We start from the raw sequence: 15937 nt of genomic DNA, 5'->3' as shown, positions 1-15937 counted from the left end.
GTTGTCCCTGCAGACCACGGTCGCAGGTTTACATGCTAGAAGCAATCACCGAGTGCACAGCTAAATGGAACCAAGTGGAACAAGAAGTTGGTGATTCTCTCTCACAATCAATGGAAAATTAAAAAAAAAAAATACTTTAGCTGCATGCAATTGGCATGTGCAGATAAAGTTGGGGTCTCCAGCCTCAGCTCACACAAGATGCACAGTGGTCTCCAACAGCACAGACAACGGAGTCCCTATGAGGACCTGCTGAGCCTCTGAGCAGTGCCGACCTCACCCTCATTTTGCATTTCCCTTCCCACTGACCGCCCACAAGTTTCCCCAGACAACCATGAAACACCTTAGAAATGAATTAGTGTGTGAAAGGCATGGATGGAGTTTATTTATTACCCTATATCTACATTTTAATTTGAGGTAAAATATAAGCAACACATAAAAATGCCTATTTCTGCTACCATGTAATATAAGTCTCCATTATGAATATTGTGATAAAGCTAATGAACACTCTATGCCATCACATACTCTAGCTTTTCATATAGCTGGTATTTTACATCTCTTATTGTCCATGAAACCTCAACACCTGTAAGATTCTCCTACAAAAGGCGCAGAATATCAGCGGATGCATACTTAGCTTTTGAGCCCTCACTTCCCACACTGGAGCCTCAAGGTTACAAGTAGAATTATAAAATAAAGAAGGCAATGAAAACCCCTTGGGATCGATCCAAGCTGGAACAGTATTCCAAAGAAATTCACACCACAATCAGTTACATGATAGTGAGGCTTTAGTGTCATTTAGCTTGCCCAAACACTCATACCTGATCTTGCACTTCTTGTACACCATGCATTTTATTTGGATAAGAAGTAAATGTGGAAGAGATTCTCTGTATTCCATCTACAAGCCACACGCTGAGAACCAACCTCTTACTGGCTATTAGGTAATCCAGATGGTTGTTTTTTGAATTATGATAAAAAACATATGAACCATAACAGATAGCTTAGGAAAAGGTTTAGTCAAATATACAGATACTAACTGTTCACTCAGTCATTAAAGAAAGCCATGAACAAAAGGATCATTTAAGTGATTTTTCAAATAGAAAAACTAAAGAACTAACTATCACAGGTGTTTTCTTCGCTGCAGAAGCTGAGATGTTCCAGTAGGAGATATCTTCATTTGATTGGGAAATAAACACCATAGCTGAAGGCTCTGCTGAATCCATAAAAAAATCTGGTGAGATTCATCCCTGTCATTTTCCCTGTCGTTTTTCCAGCATTGCTGTAAAATCCTTATAATACATTCCAAAGTAAACCAGCCATTCCAAATCTACAGTCACTCTGCTCTTTAATTCAATTCACAGAACTGCTGAAAAAGTAGACATTTCTATCTAAAAGTAGAAAAAAAGGTTTGTATAGAAGGTATTTCTGTTATACAAGTATATTACACAGCTTGGGGCAGTAACAGGTCCGAAAAGCTCTTCTCACCCACTGATACTTTAAGCTAAAATAGGAGACAAAACAAACAAGAAAACAGGTTAATCTGATTATACGAATTTAACATTCGCAAATACCACAATTCAGTGCTTAAATCCATGAACTGACAGTACATGGCAAACTCCATGACAAAAAAAAGTCGCTGTGTAAAAGAAATGCATTGTCAGGTACAGATCAGGACCAGCATGCAGTATCCCGTAACCACCACCTCAACACACGACAGCTCAGACGGAGAGAGGCCCAGCAGACACGAGGGCCCAGCAGTGCCGACTCCCGGTCCAGAGCCGCCCCTCCTGCTACTACCCTGGGCCAAGTTTAAGAAGTCTGGAATAACAGGGTCAGGCTTGTAAGTTAACTCTGCAAGACGCACAATGAACTGTGCAGCTCAGCCAGACTCTGCAAATACGATCATGAGTATTAGGGGAAAAGTCAGTGTAGTGATACTGACTCAGTGAATTCCAATGTGAATTAAAACAAAACGTTTTCCTTTTAAGGCAAAAGGGCATTTACAAATCTTTGACTGACAGACATATATTGATCCAAAAAAAACATCTCTGCTTGAAACTTCTAGCTAAGAATAATACTGCATGGGTCACACTTGGACCTCATATGTCCTGCAGCTGGAGCTGCCATTTATGGTGGAAGCAGGGAAAACACATTAGCTTATGATTATGCAGGTGGGTTCAGCTGGGCGCTACAGGGCATCCCGGACACAGAGGCTGAGGCTGAATTACCCTAGGAGGGAAGAGGTCTACCACGTAGGGTCTGGTTCTTGTTTGATCTGAGAGCTTCCATCAGTCTCCTTTACTTCTATCAAGAGAAACAAAAGGGAACTATTTAATGGCACTATTAATAAAAATCTGCTCTATTATAAGTCCACTCACACTAAACTATTTACTAACATGCTTTAACAGGAATAATAAGATACCAAAAATGGTAACATTTTCAGAGACAACAATGTTTCTCTAGCAATAAGTTCTAAATTTACATCATTTGTGTTCAAAGTAACAGAAGTAACATCATAATTACATATCTATATAAAGAAGCCCCACTGTGTAGGTCAGGGGTCCCCAAACTGCAGCCCCCTGAGGCCATTTATCCGGCCCCCGCCGCACTTCCTGAAGGGGCACCTCTTTCATTGGTGGTCAGTGAGAGGAGCATAGTTCCCATTGAAATACTGGTCAGTTTGTTGATTTAAATTTACTTGTTCTTTATTTTAAATATTGTATTTATTCCCGTTTTGTTTTTTTACTTTAAGATATGTGCAGTGTGCATAGGGATTTGTTCATAGTTTATTTTTATAGTCCGGCCCTCCAATGGTCTGAGGGACAGTGAACTGGCCCCCTGTGTAAAAAGTTTGGGGACCCCTGGTATAGGTTATACAGTAGTCATTCCATGGTTTCATAATTCATTAAGAGTCATCTGGGGGAAACAAGTCCATGAGTCATCTCTGAACAGTGTTTCTGGGCATAAACTGCAAATCCAATTCACCCAGAAACAGAAAAACAATACCACCAGTTTTAGTTTAAAAGCTGTAAAAACACAATAAACTAATAAAACTCTTCAGGATCTTCAGGGTTTTTTTTGTTTTGTTTTGGTTGGGTTTTTTTTGCATTTTTCAGAAGCTGGAAATGTTGAGGCAGTCAGACAGACTCCCGCATGCGCCCGACCGGGATCCACCCCGCATGCCCACCAGGGGGCATTGCTCTGTTGCATCCAGAGCCATTCTAGCGCCTGAGGCAGAGGCCACAGAGCCATCCTCAGTGCCCGGGCCATCTTTGCTCCAATGGAGCCTTGGCTGCGGGAGGGGAAGAGAGAGACAGAGAGGAAGGAGAGGGGGAGGGGTGGAGAAGCAGATGGGCGCTTCTCCTGTGTGCCCTGGCCGGGAATCAAACCCGGAACTCTTGCACGCCAGGCCGACGCTTTACCACTGAGCAAACCAGCCAGGGAGGATCTTCAGTTTTTGACAAACAGACTACCCTATATTACCTTCAGTTGCAGGAACCTCCAACTGGCTTGGCTCAGCTGATTCTGAAAGGAAACACATGAAGATTTACTGTAACAGAGTTCAAAAGTTGCTTTCAATTACTTAAAGAGACCAGAGGGAGGAAAAGGAGACAAAGCTCTCCAAACAGTGCACACAAGTCTAGGATGAAACAACAGCCACAGACTCTCTCGGGATTAAACACACAATTACTCAACTAGATTTCCAGAAATAAACTTTTCTGGAACACATTACATTAGCTTACATAACTGAAATCTTAAATGATCTTATTAACATAGCTGTAACATGAAAGTGAGAAGTTCCTCTTTTGTCTTTCCCCCTTTCTTCTGTAAGTTCCCTTTTAATAAAAGCCTTTCATTACTTTCAATGAACCATAGCAGCAGGCCTATACACACTTGTTTCTAAGGAATTTTTAAAACCATGATACATGCATTTCCACCCAACACAATTTGGCTTACAACTACCAATACAAACAAATGGAATAAAGAATAAAGTTTAAAAGACCTTCTCACTGAAAAATTGTATTCTTTGCCACTGATCTTAGGGTTCCTGACTATACTTGACCCGGGACAATGGGATCCAATGGCATGTGGCCCACAGCTCTCAATTAGAACCTACAGATTGAGCTTATACAGGCTTTTAAAACCAGGTGTCAAAGAAAAAAAGTCTAACTGTGTGTATACACATGTGTGTTCTGTGTAACTATTTTTAAATGTTTACTTTTTTTATTTTAGAGGGAGAGACAGAGACAAAGAGAGAGTGAGACAGGAGCATCAATCTGTTCCTGTATGTGCCCTGACCGGGGATCGAATCGGCAACCTCTGAGCTACAGACAATGCTCTAAAACCAACCGAGCCATCCGGCCAGGACTGTGTAACTGCCTCTTTAAATGTAGACAAATGTAAATAAGCATGTGAGGCCACACAACTTTATCTAATCCGTTTTACTAAAAAATTAGAAATAACTTTTTCTATGTTCTACCCTCCTTAATTTACCTTGTATCACTGGGCCTTCTGACTCACTCTGATCAACCAACTCTGAAAATAAAGCAAATTCATTTAATAATTTAATGACATGCTGTTACATTTAAAAAGCATTTTTACATTTATTTTCTTTCTTTTTTGAGCATGTGCGCATGAGCAAGAGAAAAAGAGAGGGACAGACAGGTAGGGAAATGAGAAACATCAATACTTTGTTGTGGCACCATAGTTGTTCATTGATTGTTTTCTCATATGTGCCTAGATGGGGGGGGGGGGAGACCTCCAGGTGAGCCAGCGACCTCTTGCTCAAGCCAGTGACCATGGGGTCATGCCTGTGAGCCCACCCTCAAACTGTGGTCTTGGGGTTACGAATCTGGGTCCCGCAACGTCCCAGGCCAACGCTCTATGCACTGTGCCACCACCTAGTCAGGCTACATTTTCTATTTTGAAGCTAATTTTGCCAAAACAGGCACATTTTCCTTATTACAAGAAGAGAATAAATATTATGAGTTCTGTTAAGTCCCATCAAATAACTAATTCATAGCACAAAATTCTATTATAGAGCTGCATAAGAAAGAGGTCAGAAAAGATTAAAATACAATGGTCTTTGAAACTAAAAATTACACAAAAGACAGGGGAATGGTGGTTAAATAAATTTTAAAGAAAAATAATTATCATGGGACTTCTTTAAATGACAAAGTTCCCTGGTGTGATTAAGGCTAAATGCCACATTCAGTGGAGAGAGACTCAGTCTGGGATGCTGAGGTCCCAGGTTCAAAAACCTTGAGGTGGCTGGCTTGAGCACAGGCTCATCTAGCTCAAATGTGGGAATATCAACATGACCCCAAGGTCACTGGCTTGCCTGGAGCCCCTGGGTCAAGACATGTATGAAGCAATCAGTGCAGAACTACGAGTTGATGCAACTATGAGTTGATGCAACTATGAGTTGATGCTTCTCATCTCTCTCCCTGCCTGCCTGCCTGTCTCTCTCTCTCTCTCTCTGCCTTAAAAAAAAAAAAAGGCTAAATACCACAAAGATGATTTATTTTTAAATAAATTTATTTATTATTTATTCATTTTAGAGAGGAGAGAGAGAGAGAGAGAAAGGAGAGAGGGGCAGGAAGCATCAACTCCCATATGTGCCTTGACCACACAAGTGCAGGGTTTTGAACTGGTGACCTCAGTGTTCCCAGGGCGACACTTTATCCACTGCGCCACCACAGGTCAGGCCACCACAAAGATGATTTAAATCTATGAAGCAAGATACACTTCTCTCTCACACTGACATTACCAAATACTTGGTCAAGATAGAGCATATACTAAAAAGAGAATCTATAAAAAAAAGAATTCATAGGTTGGGGTACAAGTAAATGAATAAATTTTATGATGAATTAAAACTCAAAACTTGGAGGAAAAAGAGATGCAACCAAATCCATGATCCTAAAGAGTGAAGGCCAGAAGACAGGGTCAACAGTGTAAAAGCAGTCCGGGATGACAGGGGATGACAGGGGTAATGACAGCATAGCTCTCAGGTCAGGGGGCAAATCAACAATTCACAAGGTTCTGCTACTCAATGGTCACTGGTAACTCCTCAACAAGAAACTGAAGAGGCTTATACTTTCCCAATGAATAAACTATAGAACTGAGTGTAAATGGATTTTAAAGAGTTAAAATAATACTAATAAAATGTGTCCATGAAACTGTATTTAAGAGCCCAATGTCTTCCAGACACTATGCTTATTAATAGAAGCAAGTTAAATTAGATTAAAATTACCTATTTATTCCAGCATAGTAATTATATAACAATAGTAAAATAACAGTAGTAACAACAATAACAAGTATAAACTGTATATACTGAGGACATACTTTAAGGCAGGGGTCCCCAAACTATGGCCCGCGGGCTGCATGCGGCCCCCTGAGGCCATTTATCCGGCCCCCACCGCACTTCCGGAAGGGGCACCTCTTTCATTGGTGGTCGGTGAGAGGAGCATAGTTCCCATTGAAATACTGGTCAGTTTGTTGATTTAAATTTACTTGTTCTTTATTTTAAATATTGTATTTGTTCTCATTTTGTTTTTTTACTTTAAAATAAGATATGTGCAGTGTGCATAGGGATTTGTTCATAGTTTTTTTTTATAGTCTGGCCCTCCAACGGTCTGAGGGACAGTGAACTGGCCCCCTGTATAAAAAGTTTGGGGACCCCTGCTTTAAGGCCATGCAATGTTCTGAGTCAGGGGTCAACAAACTTCTTCATGAAGAGCCAGTTTAGTAAATATTTTAGGTTTGGCAGACCACAGTCTCTTGTCGCCACTTCTGTCAACTATGGCCTAAGGGAACGGGCCTTGCAGTGTTTTAATAAAACTATTTACAGAAATGGGAAGGAACTTGCTGACCCGTTTTAGATGCCTGACATAAAACAAGTCATTTTAAATGTTCTAAAACTCCCAAAATGAGTCCAACTACTACTTTATGAATGAGTAAACTGACATTTTAAAAAGTTAAGCAACTCATCCATTATTACATCTAGAAAACGCTCAGTGCTTTAACACTGAAGGCTAAACCAACAAAGACTGCGTGGTTATCACTGTGGGTATAGTAAAATTTTACACTCCTGTGAGCTAAGTCCATTAGGACAACACCCTCTCATATCACAAAAAAGAAAAAAAACAAAGACTTTATGAAATACTCACGGTTGTTAATCACAAGTCCTGGAAATGGTCTAAAGAAAGAAATAAATTATACAATAGTTTATTTTTACTCTACAAGAATTACAGGTATATTCAATTTATACAACTAATTTTTAAACCATGTCATTTATGTGCTAGAATGACAAATGTCATCCACTATTTTTTTAATTGACCATAAGTGAATAGCTAATATGAAACATTAGAAAATGTTACACTAAAAATAAAGGAAAAACAAAAAATAGGAACAAAAAAGGGGGAAATAGAGTAATTCTAGTGAAATGGTAATGGAAGAAGCCATTTCCCAGACCCCCAGGGAATGGCATGGAAAATAAACATTGGGTAAGCGGGACAAAAAATGTAGGAATTTTAGAGAAAGGGTTTTAGGAGAAGCTGAGTGGATGAGAAGAAGCCATGGGATGGTAATGCATTTAGCTACAGGTATCTCTTTCTATGTGCTAGCCTTGAGTCATACACTGGAGACAAAGGGAACTTGACAATGAACTAACTTACTGGGTAGATTTAGTGATGGCTAAGTTTTTGTGAGTTGCAAGAGTGAAGATACCTTGGGACTTTTGAATGGGTGGATGGAAAAAAGGACACTTGTATACTTATTGTGATTAAGCACATATTAATCATATAATTCTCACAATGCTTTAGAGAGTAGGTATAATCATCATTCCTACTTTGTGGATAAGAAGCTGATGCTCAAAGGGAACAATTACAATCTCATTGGACAGACAAGAAACAGAAGTGACTTGGCTGACTTAGGACTAAATCCCTGACATGCCTAAGACAAAAGCTGGCAAAATTTTTCTGTAGAGGCCAGATAGTAAGTATTTCAGGCTTTGCAGACCATACTGTCTCTGTCCCAACAACTTACTTTTACCATTACAACATGAAAAACCATAGCCAAAATATAAATAGACAGATGTTAACTCTATTTTAATAAGACTTTATAAAAACAGGAGGCAGGCTGGATCTGGTCCACAGGCCATGGTTTGCTAATCCCTTGCCTTAAAAACCAGAGAATTAAGACAGCTCAGGTAGAAGAGAATCTTAAAGTACCATAACTAAAGTGTTGTATTTATTCCTTACACAGTAAACTAGATTTTGTTACTACATTGACTACATTTTGGAAGATGACTTAGCCTCATAATTTGCAGATTCACTCTTATGAGCAAGCAGTGAACTCACTCTTACCTAATGACTGTGAATTTAATGAACTCCGCTGAATCTAGAATCCTTCTCATGGAGCTGATTTCCAAGTAACTGGGGGCTTTGAATGACACTCCAGGAGGCATGCCATCAACTACCACACAGCCAGGGTTAATTGTGATTTTCCTGTAGGGAACTTTCACAGGAAAACCCATGCCAATAGCTTCACCTACAATGAGACAAACCACATAAAAGCACTAATTAATGTATCACCTTAGAGAATGTTTAAAAAGCACACAACCAACATTTTTTTAAAGATTTTCTCCACTGTTAACTAAGGTTTTTGTACATTATAAACAACCTTATATAATTCATTTTGATATTGACTATTATCAATAGTATATAATACATTTAATACTTATTTTATAACTTTCTTTTTTCTTTTTTTTTTTATTCATTTTTTAGAGGAGAAGGGGGGGGAGCTGGAAGTATCAACTCCCATATGTGCCTTGACCAGACAAGTGCAGGGTTTTGAACTGGCGACTTCAGCATTCCAGGTCAACGCTTTATCCACTGCGCCACCACAGGTCAGGCACTTTATTTTCTTTTATATAAGATTACAACTCTCTAAGCATACTCTACTGTTAAGATCTTACTGCAACAAAATTTCCATTCTTACTGCAAGCTGTGTATTATGTAAATGAAAAACTTACCAAATTTACGACTGAAGAGGTCATTAACTTGTTCTCTTAGCTGTCTAGCTTTTTCAACTTTTGACAGTCTTTCATTATCATCATCTAAAAAAGTTAAGAGAAAAGTCATTAATTTAATAATGCATTTTAATTCCAAGTAAATTTTCAGGTTCTCTGTATAACACTTTGTTTTTAGAATATTTTAGATTTTAAACTAATCAAGAGATGATTTTAATCAAGCAACTTAACAATAATGCCAAATTAAAAATGCTATGACTTTATTTCTATTATAAAGAACTTTATCTGTTTTATAAACAGATTTTTTAAAACAAGATACTAGGCATTTGGGTGGTCAGCCCTTTTTACTTCATGCCAAGTCCAATGAACTGCTTAAAGTGGTTTAGCAGTAAACAGACAAGGTGACCTATCTGGTTAATTTCTGCAGGGGTAGGAGGAGAATGTAATAATCAACATCCCTGAACGAGCAGGGCAAACCCCGTTAATCCACGCCATGGAAGAGAGAAAAAAAGAAGAAACCACCCCACAAACTATGATAAAGGCAGAGAAATCATACCTGGAATTGTCACCTGAATGATGTTAAGATCTTCAACACCTGATGCAGTAGTATTAACATTGGGTGATGAATTTATTTTTCCTTAAAACAGAAACTTAAAATTACAACACACACAAAAGGTCATTAAATCTTCTCTAATAATGTGTTTACACTTCCAACCACACAAAATAGTATTTTAACCCAACTTTTGTTCAGGTCTGCTTCTTTTCATGGAATGTTTTGTCATTTTGTAATATTAAGCTTTCTGAAAGGCTTTTTACTTTTTTATCTTCCTTGTGATGCTTGGTATAGCAGACACACAGAGATTCTCAATTACTAAAGACTAATACTTATAAACTAGTCACAACAGAATTCTGAGTGAGCTTTCCTGGTTTTAGTTCAATAGCTGGCCTTTAAACAACTGTTTTAACCACTGGTGCAAAATAAATCTCTAAAAGCCCGTTTTCTGTTGTGAGAACTTACTTGGAGGGCTTTTAGAGGAGGAGGTGCTCTCCTTAATTGCTGTCTCAAACATTTCAGGCCTAAAAACAAGAAAACAGAAGACATGTATGCTAATCACCCAATAGTAAAACATCAAATATTAAACAAGATTTAAAAACCCAGTAATTCTCTGTAAATATACACTAGGTTCTTAGTAATGGAAGAACAGAGAAAGCATGGTTATCTAAGGGAACACATATAAAGCGACTATAATTGTGACTGTAACATCTACCCAGTCCTATCTAATTTATATAGATCCTTCTTCCCATGATTTCAAGATATCCTGAAAAGATTCAGTGTTAGACTTGAGAATGGAAACAGGAAGCAGCACCCTGTATGTGGCTACCATGGAAACAAAAGACAGGCTATGAAAACTTCAGCAAATGAGTCTTCTTAGGAGGCAGAGGCCATACCTCTACAGACTTGGGCAAAAGTACAAAAGGTGGCCATTATGCTTGGCAATGTCAGCTTTATTTGACAGCATCTCTGAGTGACTCAAAAGCAAGCATCAATAAACAAAACCTAAAATTAACTTCAAATAATTCTTCAGCATTAAAACGTATTTTCTAAGTCTAACTATTCCCATCTGTTTCAATTGTGTTGGCTTACTTCATAGATCTCTATGCAAACAGGAGAGAAATTTAAAATACTGTGTAAGCTGGAGAAATAAAAGGATTTTATAACACTGGACCACTGTTTAAATTTCAGCAGTGTCAACCATTGAAAATATGACTGTGGGTAGATTTAACAAAACCAAGTTGTTATCTCTCTGATAAGCTAGAGCCTTCCCTTCCTTCTTTTAACCAATTATGAAAAACTTAAAAGACATAAAACAGCACAGCCTAAAGGCCCCCCATCTCCCCTAAATTTTGAGAGTACGCTTATTAAAGCTGGGGACAGTCAAACAAGGAAGGGCTGAGGTCTGGGACAGAAGGAGCAACAGGAGAGCGCGGGCGGGGCTGCTGTCAGCTCACACCAGTCAGGGAAAAGGGGCCTTGGAGACGGGCTCAGGGGTGACCCACAACAACTGGCTCCCCTGGCTGGAAGTCTCCTGGGGTCCCTTAGAGTTTAGGGACCTCTCTTTCCTCTCTGTAAAAATCAATAAATAGAACCTTAAAAAAAGAAAAAAAATCAACCTAAGAACAAACTTACAGAACCTAGCTTGGTCGTAACCTGGAGACTGCCTATATTCAAAAAGGAGAGGAAAAAAAGTTTAGAAGTTGTTCTGACTTTTACTGCATGTTGTCCTCTGTGTATAGGGATGCAGGCCTGTGGAGGAGGAAGAGGGGGAAGGGAAAGACAAGGGAGTGCCCCCAGACGGAGGGTACACCTTAAAGAGCTTTTGGGGCACTGGGGTTAATCTGGCCCTACCAAAGGTGAGACCATGCACCCACTTCCCAGTGTTAAACAGTATCAACTCACGGCCAATCTCATTTCATCTCACTTCCTTACTTTTTAATGATGAACTTGATTTTGGCTTTGTTTCTGAGTATCTTCTCCAGCCTTGGAATGCCAAAGGTAGATGGCCTTCGGAAAGGCACACCTTCGGGCAGGCCTTCCACATAGAAGTCTTCCGGGAAAGACTCAAACAATGCAAACGGCACCTTCACAGCTTGTTTAAGGCCGAGAGCTTCACCTACAAAATACACGTATACATTTCTCACATTTATAACTTAAACAAAACAAAAAACCTTTAAAAATGCATTTTAAATTACATTTGCAGCAACTAAAATTACATTTAAAAGAAAATTACCCACACATTTCCAATAGCATAATTTAAATGTTGAGAATTTTACTCAGTTCACATTCTTCTATTTAAAAAAGCTGCCATATATTTTAATAATAATGTTTCAAAATAAACTTACCACATTTTTCATTGAAAAGATTTTCAACTTTTTGTTTTAGGTCAGTGATTTTGGCATTCCACGCCTCTGCATGTAAAAAATCAAGATAGTTAATTTGTTAGTAGGATTTACAAATATGCTTCCATGGTCAGGGATTTATTTTATTGTATAACTATAAGTACAAAATAAGAAAATGTTACATAGGTTTTCAACAGAGTCATAGCTTGACAACTATTCTAATAGTGACACATTATTTAACCATTTTATTATATTACTAGTATGTTGGCTACGAATAAATGACATATCTTAAAGCAAACAGAAAACAAATAAAGGTCCTGGCCGGTTGGCTCAGAGGTAGAGCGTCTGCCCAGCATGTGGAAGTCCTTGGTTTGATTCCCAGTCAGCGCACACAGGAGAGAAGTGTCCATCTGCTTCTCCACCCCTCCCCCTCTACTTTTTCTCTCTCTCTCTCTTCCCCTCCCACAGCCAAGGCTCCACTGAAGTGTCCATCTGCTTCTCTACCCCTCCCCCTCTACTTTCTCTCTCTCTCTCTCTTCCCCTCCCACAGCCAAGGCTCCACTGGAGCAAAGTTGACTCAGGCACTGAGGATGGCTCCATGGCCTCCACCTCAGGCACTATAATGGCTCAGATTGCAGTGGAGCAACGCCCCACAGGGGCCGAGCATCGCCCAATAGTGGGCATGACGGGTGGATCCTGGTCGGGTGCATGCGGGAGTCTGCCTGTCTGCCTCCCCCCTGCTCCTCACTTAGGAAAAATACCTAAATAGAAAAAAGAAAAAGAAAACAAAGTCCCCAAATCTCCCCAAAGACGACAGTGTGTACTGTGTGCCAGGAATAGCTCTGCCCTGTAAAGGATTTAGTATTTATAATCCTTATAATAACTTGATGAAACAAAAGGCGGTGTTACCTCTATTTACTAAAATAAGGTAATTAAGGCACGCACAGAAAAGTTTAGCAGCTTGCCCAAGGTCACAGAATTATATAATACCGGCACCAGATTTGAATCCAAGCAGTCTGACTCTGTAGTCTGTTCTTTAAGTGCCAATATATACTGACTTACAACAGAAACAACAATTCTCCTAGTAAAATATTTTTATGAATTCTTTTGATTTAAAATGACAAAAACCAAGAAAAAGAAAATGCATACTTACCAAAGGAAAACTCTCTCCCTCGAGGCTTAAAGGGAACATTAGAACCATTAGTCTGAGTAGGGGTTCGCACAGCTGAGGTCTGAGGGTTGTTGTTATTAGGGCCTAAAGAAGAATTAGAAAACAACACCACAGTCAATACACATATTTAATCACGCTTACTGAAGCTTAGCCTGTGCTGAAAAACAAGACAAAATTAGGCTCCGACAGTAGGCAAGCACCCTGCAATGAAAACGGCACTGCTGCCAGCTCCAGACTCCCATCCATTTCCTACTTCCATCCCTGCGATAAGGCATTCTCCTCCCAAACAGAGTTGGCTTCCTGGCTCATCTAGGGGACATTTAATTCACTTACAGCTTTAACATGCTCTCTTGGGACCACGTTATTTTTGTTTACCTATGTTTGCTTATGTTTTCCTTTCAACCCTTGAACACAAGCACAACTTCAGGTACAATTATATTAAGTCCACTCTGGGGCTTTCTTTTGGACTCTCTAGCTGACCCTGACATATCCTTCCTTTGAATTCTAAGTACAGCTAGTCCCTGAGTTAGAAACATCAAACTTATGTACAACTGTACTTACAAACAGAGCACCATAAGGGCTATTGGTAATCAACTGCAGTTGGACATCAGTGAAAATGACATCCACAGGGTTACTCAACTCCTATGGCAAAGAACTAACCAGTGAAGACCTTACGGAACTACAGCAGCAGAGGATAGCATTTAGGGAAGAAAATAGGGACCTAGAAACACCAGAACCGAAAAAGATTTCTACAAAAGAGTTACTGATAGTTTTTGTCTCACTGAAACAGGAATGGCAGTTAGAGGAGCAAAAGGCTGATACAGAGACCTTCATCAAAGTTTACTGTCTAGTTACCAAAGGTCTAAGATGTTACAGGGCCATTATGAGGGGGAAAACAACTCTGTACAAACCTCCTTTGATGTCTACTTCCAGAAACTGACTCCAGCAGCAGAATCAAACCCTCCCTAACACCAGTACCACCCTCTCCAACAAGTCCATCATCTTCTACATCACCCAAGATTGTTTAAGGTTGTATTTGAAAATGTTTAAGTATTTATATGCAAAGGAAGGTAAAAATACTGTGTTAACACAAACATCTAAGTTGTATTTAATAGGTAAATGTACCTGTTCCAACTTACATACAAATTCAACTTAAGCCTGGCCTGTTGTGGTGCAGTGGGATAGAGTGCTGACCTGTGTAACGCCAAGGTTGCCAGTTAGAAACCCTGGGCTTACCCAAATCAAGGCACATAAGACGAGCAATCTATCAATGAAAAACTAAAGTGAAGCAACTGTGGGTTGATACTTCTTGCTCTGTCCCTCTCTTTCCTCTCTGTAAAAATCAATAAATAGAACCTTAAAAAAAGAAAAAAAATCAACCTAAGAACAAACTTACAGAACCTAGCTTGGTCGTAACCTGGAGACTGCCTATATTCAAAAAGGAGAGGAAAAAAAGTTTAGAAGTTGTTCTGACTTATACTGCATGTTGTCCTCTGTGTATAGAAGGCCTTAAACTTTTCTTAATGTCCAGAATGTTGTAAAATAAGATATAGTTTGTAACTCCGCTAGGGTTCTCTGACAATAGTCTCTCCTGTTTTGAGGTATACACTGTTTTCCTGTGCCACCTTTATTCATATCACTTAATATACTGTTATACTGTAAATACCTTTTCTACCTCTTAAACGTGTTATTCAACTTCACGACTGCATGTCATTTCACCACCCCAACCTTTCTTTCTGAACTTCACTCGAGCTTTATGACCTTTACCCTCACAATCCTAGAGATGTTTTGGGGCCATTATTCCTTTAATGTAAAACTCCTGTATACTCCTTGATCTATCAATCTATGAGTAAATGACTTTACTCATCAAGCTATCTGGTGTCAGACAGATATCAATTTATCTCCATTAATGGCTTTATTCATCAATCTATCAGTTTATCATCAATCTAAAATAGATCAATCATTTCAAGAATACAAATATTATGATTCTAGAATCAACTTTTTTCAGGACTTTACTACCCATTGAGACTTTAAAAGTTCCTGAGATAATAGTATAATTGGAACAAGATACAAAGCTACGCTCCCTAAAACATGAGACTCTTCTTTGTCATCACTCAAACTGTGTAACTGTGGTTTTTTTGGTTATTTTTTTACAGAGACAGAGAGAGAGTCAGAGAAAGAGGGATAGACAGGGACAGACAGACAGGAATGGAGAGATGGGAAGCATCAATCATTAGTTTTTCGTTGCGCATTGCAACACCTTAGTTGTTCATTGATTGCTTTCTCATATGTCCCTTGACCGCAGGCCTTCAGCAGACCGAGTAACCCCTTGCTCTAGCCAGCGACCTTGGGTCCAAACTGGTGAGCTTTGCTCAAACCAGATGAGCCCGCGCTCAAGCTGGCGACCTCGGGGTCTCGAACCTGGGTCTTCCGCATCCCAGTCCAACGCTCTATTTACTGCGCCACCGCCTGGTCAGGCTGTAACTGTGTTTTAACCAGCACCTTCGCTCACACTGTGCTCTCCTAGGAATGGCATTCCTGAGTTTCTGCCCAGAGATACTCTACTCTTCTAGCAAAGCTTACTTTAAATCTTCTCAGTGAAGCTTCCATCACCATCTTATCCATTATCACACTGTTCATATTGTTAAAATTTTACGGTTCCTGTCCTAGTTTTGTTTGGTTCCTTAGCATCTGTGTCTTTCTACTGAAAGTATAGAAAATGTGTACGGTAGAGAAATCTTTCTCAGATCTTATTCAAAAGGAGGAAGTAAAGGACTGAGTACATTTTAATTCTTGGCAATTTTTTTTTTTATCTTTTAAAGATTTTATTTATTTATTATAGA

The 15937-nt window shown here is 39.3% G+C and overlaps 1 protein-coding gene across 13 annotated transcripts in view; it reads right to left on the bottom strand.

The window, feature by feature from the left end:
* Nucleotides 1-352: 352 nt before the first annotated feature.
* The window catches only part of GTF2I (general transcription factor IIi), a 135797-nt gene continuing 120212 nt past the window's right edge, over nucleotides 353-15937 (bottom strand). For 12 of the 13 annotated variants that reach the window (XM_066274603.1, XM_066274596.1, XM_066274600.1 and 9 more), the window contains 12 exons: nucleotides 13077-13178; nucleotides 11927-11992; nucleotides 11514-11697; nucleotides 10044-10102; nucleotides 9582-9662; nucleotides 9029-9112; nucleotides 8361-8544; nucleotides 7164-7192; nucleotides 4489-4530; nucleotides 3478-3519; nucleotides 2223-2298; nucleotides 353-1495 (listed from right to left, as the gene is read on the bottom strand). In XM_066274603.1, the coding sequence (XP_066130700.1) occupies nucleotides 2240-2298; nucleotides 3478-3519; nucleotides 4489-4530; nucleotides 7164-7192; nucleotides 8361-8544; nucleotides 9029-9112; nucleotides 9582-9662; nucleotides 10044-10102; nucleotides 11514-11697; nucleotides 11927-11992; nucleotides 13077-13178 (932 nt within the window). In that variant the 3' untranslated portion in view covers nucleotides 353-1495; nucleotides 2223-2239. The remainder of the gene's footprint in view (nucleotides 1496-2222; nucleotides 2299-3477; nucleotides 3520-4488; nucleotides 4531-7163; nucleotides 7193-8360; nucleotides 8545-9028; nucleotides 9113-9581; nucleotides 9663-10043; nucleotides 10103-11513; nucleotides 11698-11926; nucleotides 11993-13076; nucleotides 13179-15937) is intronic. The other variant, XM_066274598.1, reaches the window with a different exon arrangement.

Source organism: Saccopteryx bilineata, chromosome 4 (assembly GCF_036850765.1).
Source record: "Saccopteryx bilineata isolate mSacBil1 chromosome 4, mSacBil1_pri_phased_curated, whole genome shotgun sequence".
Classification (NCBI taxonomy): domain Eukaryota; kingdom Metazoa; phylum Chordata; class Mammalia; order Chiroptera; family Emballonuridae; genus Saccopteryx; species Saccopteryx bilineata.
This window is presented reverse-complemented; position numbering and strand designations above follow the sequence as displayed.